The sequence below is a fragment of the Ipomoea triloba genome, chromosome 5, assembly GCF_003576645.1.
Source record: "Ipomoea triloba cultivar NCNSP0323 chromosome 5, ASM357664v1".
In the NCBI taxonomy this organism is placed as follows: domain Eukaryota; kingdom Viridiplantae; phylum Streptophyta; class Magnoliopsida; order Solanales; family Convolvulaceae; genus Ipomoea; species Ipomoea triloba.
The window spans coordinates 13720392-13728802 of record NC_044920.1 but is presented as its reverse complement, the minus strand read 5'-3'; the positions used below and the strand labels follow the sequence as shown (position 1 = coordinate 13728802).

At 33.3% G+C, this 8411-nt stretch overlaps 1 protein-coding gene across 3 annotated transcripts; it reads left to right on the top strand.

Annotated features, from left to right (window-relative positions):
* The first annotated feature begins 1219 nt into the window (after nucleotides 1-1219).
* LOC116018844 (programmed cell death protein 2-like) lies at nucleotides 1220-7919 on the top strand. 3 transcript variants are annotated; one of them, XM_031258858.1, is made up of 11 exons: nucleotides 1220-1387; nucleotides 3322-3575; nucleotides 3670-3753; nucleotides 5247-5380; nucleotides 5471-5568; nucleotides 5831-5919; nucleotides 6025-6121; nucleotides 6510-6676; nucleotides 6751-6821; nucleotides 6960-7074; nucleotides 7249-7919. In XM_031258858.1, exons 2-11 carry the CDS (start codon nucleotides 3327-3329, stop codon nucleotides 7408-7410), a joined length of 1266 nt encoding a protein of 421 aa, XP_031114718.1. In that variant the 5' UTR covers nucleotides 1220-1387; nucleotides 3322-3326; the 3' UTR covers nucleotides 7411-7919. The 3 variants fall into 3 exon arrangements, with proteins under 3 accessions (XP_031114718.1, XP_031114719.1, XP_031114717.1); XM_031258859.1 differs by having other exon boundaries at nucleotides 3317-3575; nucleotides 6531-6676; XM_031258857.1 differs by having other exon boundaries at nucleotides 3317-3575.
* Nucleotides 7920-8411: the final 492 nt, after the last annotated feature.

Below are 8411 nucleotides of genomic sequence, written 5' to 3'. Positions count from 1 at the left end.
CTTACACAAATAATGTATTTTTAATATATTAAAAATATACATTTTATTTATAGTTTCATACAACTATGTAGATTGTAGACCATGGTCCATAAAATAATGACTACACCACCACTTCTTCTTTTGGAGGAATGGTAGACAAAATACCACTTCTTCTTTTGGAGAAATGGTAGACAAAATGAAGCACAAAGCTCCGAGAAAAACAAAACCAATAGCTACAAGTCTACAACTAAAAATGTAACCAAGTCATGAATTAAAAATATATTTTTGGCAAAAACTTGTGTGAGACCGTCTCACCGTGAGACGAGTCGGGTCGGGTGAGGTCAAGATGTAAATGTAATACTTATACGCACAAATGTCATACTTATATGCTCAAATGTAATACTAATCAGGAATAAAATTTTTGTTACTTATAAGTGTAAATGTAATACTTTTAAAGGAAAATACAATACTTTTACATTTCGATTTAAAAGTATAACATTTTTCCTCAAAAGTATTATATTTTTCCTTATAAGTAAGGGACACTTGTTAATATTACTTATTATGAAAATGTATTACTTTTTCTCTTATAAGTAACAAAAATTGTATTCCTGATTAGTATTACATTTGAGCATATAAGTATGATATTTGCACATATAAGTATGACGTTTGCATGTTGCTTCGACCCGACCCGACCCGTCTCACGAATAAGGATCCGTGAGACGGTCTCACACAAGTGTGACCCTATATTTTTAATATACTAAAAATGTATGGGTCAAACTTGTGTGAGACCGTCTCACGAATCCGTCGGGTCGGGTCGAAACATCATGCAAATGTCATACTTATATGCTCAAATATAATACTAATCAAAAATACAATTTTTGTTACTTATAAGAGAAAAAGTAATACATTTTTTCATAATAAGTAATGTTCACAAGTGTCCCTTACTTTACTTTTGAGGAAAAATGTAATACTTTTTAATCGAAATGTAAAAGTATTGTATTTTCCTTAAAAGTATTACATTTACTCAGTAACAAAAATTTTATTTCTGATTAATATTACATTTGAACATATAATTATGACATTTATGCATATAAGCATTACACTTACATCTTAACCCGACTCGACCCGACCCGTCTCACACAAGTTTTTGTTAAAATGTATTACTGAATGCATAGGAAGCTTTCAATATTCAAATACTCCATAATATATTTTATGTATTGTGGTCTATATTCGTAACCCCTAATTTCCGAAGCACTTGCGCAAGGCGGCAGAAGCTGAGAATCACGTTGTTGTCACTGAACGCCGTCTGCCTCAGGATAGCCAGTCGCTAGCTGCCAGGAGTTCAGTTTCTACTTGCCGCAGAAGTGCAGAACCACCCTCGCAAGGCCTCGCTAGTCGTCTACTCGCCGTATGTATAAGCTTTCTTCTGTTTCAATTTCTTACTGGTTCTTTCGAAATGGGTTGTTGCTGGTATCAACAATTCTTGGTGTGAAAGATGATGACATATATCATACTAATTTTACAACTAATTATCTTTGTTGATTGAATTTTTCCTGTTTGGAGTTGCAAACCATTGAATTGTTTGAAGAATTCTTCCTTTAATTGAAGTTACTTTCTAAGTCTGTCAGCTTTGATTTTCTTTGAGACAGTGAGCACCCAAGCAATTTTCTGCTGCTTAAAATGCTTTGTGAATAGGTATTTAATTGTTTTAATTTTTTTTGGCGCCATTTGACTTTTATAGACTCCCTCGTATTAGGATTGAAATCCATTCCCATACTTCTCTATCTTCAGACTTTCTTTCTGCATAAACCAAACAGCCTTTTCCTCTGCAACTCTGCTCCATCTTTAGCAGCAGGACTTAGTATTATATGCTGTACAATATTAATTGATGCCTCTGCTGCATGGTGTGCACACAATGGATGCGCTACAGCCTTTGAATTTTTCTATTTGTAGGTTAAGTTTTAACTTTTGCTAATGTACAACAGTTAATATGCTACAATATTTTCTAGTTCAAAGTCGAATTTTCCAACTTATTTTTATGGTTCAAAATGGAACCAAAATTTCTAGTCCTAAAATTTTTAGGATCAATATGAGCTGCAACTAAATCGTTTTGTTTGTTCTTATTTGTAATTATACAACATTAGTTGCTTTATTAGTTTGGGAAAGATTTTTATTGGCTATATTGTTTAGCAAAGATTGTGATTGTTTTTAAATTTATAATACACTTTCTTTTTTGTGACAACCAAATTTGATTTTTTTTCCCTTAACAATACATAAATTTATTTAAGATTTACAAAAACATATGATATATTATATAAGTCTTTAAAAGAAAAATATAAATAATGGTACATAGTAGTCAATAAAAGTTTATAGGGATATATTTAATTTTGAGTTTTGATGGCTTTTGTAGACTTTTTAAAATAAAAAGTCTATAAAATTTATTAAAATTATAAATGTTTGTGATATAAACTTTTCATAGACTTAAATCTATAAAAATATAAAGAGATTCTTTAAAAGTAATTTAAAATGTAAAAAGTCTTGATTAAATATACTCCCCTTAGTAAGGCTCAAAACCTGGTGGAGGTGTCATTAATTATCCCAAAAAAAGCCAATGCAACTCTACCCACATCCCATGACAATCCTATTTCTCTACCACCTTTGCCACTCAAAGTAGCTGTGAACTCTGAAGGAGCTAAAAAATTATACTGGTAATAAAAAAGGAATAAATATTCTGCCAAATACTTTGCTGTTAACTGTCATGGCAGCCAAGTGCTCCTCTTTCACAGCCTTTTCTCTTTGTCTCTTCCATTTTGTGCTTACAACAAATAGGTGTGCTTTCTTTGTTTCACTCTTTTTTGGCTCAACTCTTAAGGGTTGGTTGTGTTAGGTCTACATATACTATTACAATTGAAAATTATAAGAAAAGATATAGTGGATGCATATGCATGGTAACAATAATAAAAAAAACATAATGGAAGTTATAACAGTAGGGGTATTTTTGTCCAAAAAAATTATATAGTACAACTCTTATAGTATAATGTATCAAAAAAGTAATGGAAAAGCGAACATAAATGAAGGGTACTAACCTTCATTCACTCTTATTAGATTTTTAGATATGTACATATATTAACATGTTTTGGTGCATTGTACTTTCTGGTTTGCCTTTTGTCAACCATCATCATGTCTGTGTATGACTGTATGAGTATAGGGTTATTTTTTCTTTTTAGCATTAGTCAAATTTTTTGTTTTTGTTTTTTTTTTTTTTTTTTTAGCTTTTNTTTTTTTTTTTTTTTTTTTTTTAGCTTTTGTATTAAATTTTACCTATCATTCTATGTAGTATAGAAAAAATGTCAGAAGATTTAAATGTTGGAACTAGTGGAGATGCTTATGAAAAACTTAGGAGTTTGCATTTATCATCTCTTGAGGATGAGGAAGATGAAGATGAAGTTCTAATTGATGACAATGTACACGATGATTTATATGATGATGAGGATGATCAAGACAAAGTACCTGTAGCATTAGGCTTTGTGGAGAAGAAGAGGAGTTCATGGTCTCTGCTTCGACAGTTGTTCCCAAGCAAAGCTGGGGGTACTCCTGTATGTTTTGTTATTTGTACAAAAGTGTTAAAAAATAGTTGAATCTCTAATGGGAAAATTTTGAGGGTTATAATTTTGGATTTTGCAAATACAGGCTTGGTTGGACCCGATTAACTTGCCTTCAGGGAGGTCTTGTCTTTGTGACTTTTGTGGTGAGCCTTTGCAATTCATGCTCCAGGTATGGTGAAATTACTTTTCTTGTGATTTGCTGTTTGATTCTTTCTTTAATTGATATCCTTGAATCTTATGTATAGTTTGTCCCCTATGAATTTGTTATTGATATTTTTATTTTTAAAATTTTCAGATTTTGAATTAATTGAAAAACATGAACCATTTTACTTTTTTAGTTTCATTTTAATTGCCATACTTGGCTTTCACATGTTAGAAGGAGAACTAGTTATGATTTCAATAAATTTATACGCTGTACTATTGCCTTCCTGTTCCACCAGCGAGGAATTATTAGGTGGACTAAATTTTGGCCTTTTGGGAGTTGTTAGAAATCCTGCTCCTGGTACTCCATACATATTGGTTTTGATAAAATGGAGGTCTCCAAGGTTGCTTTTCAGAATTCAGATAGACTAACGCTTCCATATCCACAAAAGTTTCTAGTTTCTAAATGGTGCTCTTCTATTATTTTGCCCTTTGTGTAATGATGAATAAGAAACAGCTAGCTTATCTTATATGGTTTCCCTTTTCTACTGTTGTATGCTGCTAAGTCCTAAAAGTATTTTTCATCTACAAAATGCCCATTAGTCTAAAACATAGGCTCAGGAACTTGAATGGTCACTGTAGATCATTACTGGAAATGACTTCTATATTTGATTAGTAAGCTAGCCTTGCTAGGTAAAGTCTTTGCCACTTTCCTTGGTGTATAGTGATTCCAGAATTTGCAAAAAAAAGTTCCAATATCTTCTAGATGGTTTGCTTTTATGATTGTTGAATATTAGGAAACTCCTAGTGGACTGGACTTAGTTTTCTATTCCTATTAGGGTTTCCTATTCCTATTATGGTAGATTTGGTAGGTAGTTTAGTATATATAGAGGCATAGAGAAGAACCCCATTGTACTCTTTCATTCTAATATACTCATACATTCTATTATTCTCTGGTTTCTCTAATACTTTGCTTCCGCCTAACTGGCGGGTGGTTGTTATTCTCCACCCGCCAGGTCTTTCAATCCCTCAATTTCAACAATGATCTTAATAGATGTCAAGGGCACTATCCTTCACATTAACTGATCAAAAACCTGGATCTTTGCTTCCTCTGGAACTTTTAGGGATCCCATCATAACTTTCTTTCTTGTGTAAAGGGTGGTGTAAACTCTTAATACTGTACACACCTTTTCTTGAACAACAAGAGGCAGTGAGGCACTTTAATGATTTTATTTTTTAAATGCGAGTGTGTTTTAGGTTTAGTTGAGAGACTAGATAGGCCTTGTGTTTTATGTCTTCCCAAGAAAATGCAGCTATAAGTTATTTCTTTATTCTCACACTTCTTTTTCTGTTGGTTAGTTACCTTTTCAAGTATTTTTTTGTTCCAACATTTTTATGGCTTTTATTGCCTCTTATTTCAACCATACATGGTGTACTACAATTGTCATACTGTTGGGGAAACAAAGAACAAAAGATAATATTGTTATTGTTATTATTATTATTATTAACTTCATTGTGTAGGTTTATGCACCACTAACTGAGAAGGATTCAACATTTCATCGCACAGTTTTTGTCTTCATGTGTCCATCAATGTCTTGCCTTCTTCAAGACCAGCATGAACAGTGGAAACGACATCCAGGAGCTACATTGCGAAGGTATCATTTTCAATCAAACGTTGTGTTATAAGCTTTTCATTATGCTTCTTAATCCTATCTTCTAACTCTGATTTCTTACTATTTGTAAAGTGTTAAGGTCTTTCGCTGTCAAATGCCTCGCCTCAACTCTTTTTATTCAAGTGAACCTCCAAAAAATGATGGCACAGATAAACCTTCTGGAGATGGAGGTAATTTAATGCTTGTCATGAACAATCACTTCATTGTCTAACATTTCTAGCATATGTTATAAATTAATCGAGCTGGTATCCAGGCTTCTGAGCTTGTGCAGGCTTCCACCTGTTTTAATTCATTTGGCTGCCAATGCCTTGTTATAGTGCCTGGGAATTTTATAGGTTGCCAGTCTTTAAGAATTAATGATTTTATACGTTGTGCCATCTTTCCGTTGATTCTTCCTGTATTTTCTCTTTGATGCTATGGTGTGTGTCTCAGCTGCACTTTGCAATTGGTGTGGTACCTGGAGAGGAGATAAAGTTTGTAGTGGTTGCAAAACAGTTCGTTACTGCTCTGAGAAACACCAGGTCAGTAGATATCATATGCTTTACATTTCTGCCCTTCCTTTGGGGGGAGGGGTGATGGAGTTTGTAGATCCCATTGAATGCTAAGATCCTTGTCTTCATTTTCAGGCTGTTCATTGGCAATCAGGTCATAAGAAGAATTGTTTCTCAAACATTTCACTGACTGAATCCAACTCTAATGGCACAGCTGCATGGATGCTGAAAGGTAATTCATTATAGATATACCTACAATGGCAAGTTCATAGTATAAAGTACTACATATTTTCTTTTGCATTGGAGGCTTGTTTCTTCATGTTAGTCTTGTAGAGTAGCGATAGGATTGTCTATAAATTTATGAAGTGTTATATTTTCAGTCATTGTCACCATTTATTTGAGCTGAGATCTGAATTTACTATGAGCCTGAGGCGAGACTGAAGCACGAGTAAACATACCAAATTACCAATATACCATTTTCCTTGTGGTTGGATAATAGTTGATACCAAGAATACTGAAGTATAACAAATTCTTGTTGATGTGTATAGTGTCAAATAATCTTGCATTGACAGTTAAAACTCTTGCAATTATAATGGTGCTGAGTTTATGCTTACACTCAGGTAAATTTAATTTGCAAACAGTTGCAAGTAAATCTTTGTGGCCAGAGTATGAGATCTCAAATGAGGATGAATGTGATGAGGTATCTGATGATCATGCACATTCCACATCCCTGGTTTCTGCAAGCCAAGCGGATGAAACATACAATTCACTGCTGGATAGCTTTGAGGTAGCCATTAGTATCCCATTGATGTTGAATTAACATTTTATGGAAGTATCATTTTTGTAGTTGCTTGGTTACAGGGAGATGATGACAAGAAGAGTTGGGCATCTTTCCAGGAGAGGATATTGCGTGCCCCTGACCAAGTGTTGAGGTACAGGACCCGTATATTTTTAGAGGCACTAGTGACTTCGGAATCTTGATAAATATAGTGTAAAATTTAGTTTGTCTTTAAGAACCATGCTACTTCTATCTATAACTAGTTTACTGTCTTGATTGCCTTATAAAATAGGTATTGTAGATACGCTAAAGCTAAACCCTTGTTGCCCATGTCGAGTGGCCAGCCATCAAACAGTGACATCCCAAAGTGCAGCTACTGTGGTGGCCCTCGAGCCTTTGAATTTCAGGTGATTTATTTGATTTTCTCTGGACTATAGCCAGTTACTACTTTCTTGTCGTAACTATTACATTTGTTAACTATTCCTTTTTCCTGACTACATTAATAATGCCCAGAATTTTAAATTGCCATTATAAAAATTCTTTTTGCACTTGTTCATTGTATGAAGTCCTTCCTGTTGCAGATTTTGCCACAACTTCTTTACTACTTCAATGTGGGAAATGATGTGAATTCTCTCGATTGGGCAACTGTGGTTGTATACACGTGTGAAGCCTCGTGCGAAGGAAGCATGGCTTACAAGGAGGAATTTGCTTGGGTTCAAGTTGCATCCCAGTCAAATACTTAGATAAACCGAATCCATAGCATTGGCGCATGTTTGGATGAAGCAGACTAGTACATTTTTATTGCGTGAGAGTTCATGTAGATGAACTTCTCTTGTTCCATTATTCTCCAAATGTGGGCATTTCAAGTAGGGCGGTCTCTTCCAACCATATGAACCTGGGAAATAGAATCTCATCATAATAAAATTCTCCATACACACCTTAACCTGGTTTGTACAAGCATGTGTGGATCCTCCAACAGATAATGAACGAACTGTGGACATATATTATGGTAAGCCATGGTGTATGTTTTATGCCATCGCTTTTGAGTTTGGATTTCTTAGCATCATTGGAGTAGAAGTTTTGGCAAGATGGATTGAATTAAGAGATTAGTTAGTCAAATTTTGGGTGGTTTTTATTATTATAGATTTTTTAATGTTTTGAATAGAATAGAATAGGATTGAAATGAAATATATATTGCGGTTTACATCTATTGTGGCAAAATTTATCTTCATTGCAAGTTTTTGGAGTTCAATATGCTCTTAATGTGTTTATTGCTCTTAAAAAAGTTATGATGGGTTTAAATAGGTAACATAATAGTGGTTGAGGTTTTGTTGTTGGTGGTGGTGTTGTATTGATTGTTATTTTATGATTTTTTTCATCAGAATTTACTGTTATTATTATTATTATTATTTTTGAGAATTCAGAATTTACTGTTATATTAATTTTAATTTGAACACGGATTTTGTTTTTCTATTATTGTTTTATATTAAAAAAAATGATATTGCTTACTGAACAATTATGAAGAGAAGATATTGACTTATGAATATTTGACCTGGTGTCAGTAGGATGAAACATTGATTATTTGGTCATTTTTATCCTCTTTGTTATGGATTATATTAAAACTGTCATATGCAAAGACAAGGGATGATCATTTATACGGAGTATTATGTTAAGATCATTAGATCAATGTATTTATTTTGTATTTAATGAAAGCTTACAGTCTGTCCTTTTATATTATGTTAAG

Coding starts and splice junctions, on each gene's coding strand:
- LOC116018844 (XM_031258858.1), top strand. CDS start 3,327: ATGTCAGAAGATTTAAATGTTGGAACTAGTGGAGATGCTTATGAAAAA. Junction 6,122..6,509: donor AGCTGCATGGATGCTGAAAG/GTAATTCATTAT, acceptor GCTTACACTCAG/GTAAATTTAATTTGCAAACA. Junction 7,075..7,248: donor CTCGAGCCTTTGAATTTCAG/GTGATTTATTTG, acceptor TTCCTGTTGCAG/ATTTTGCCACAACTTCTTTA.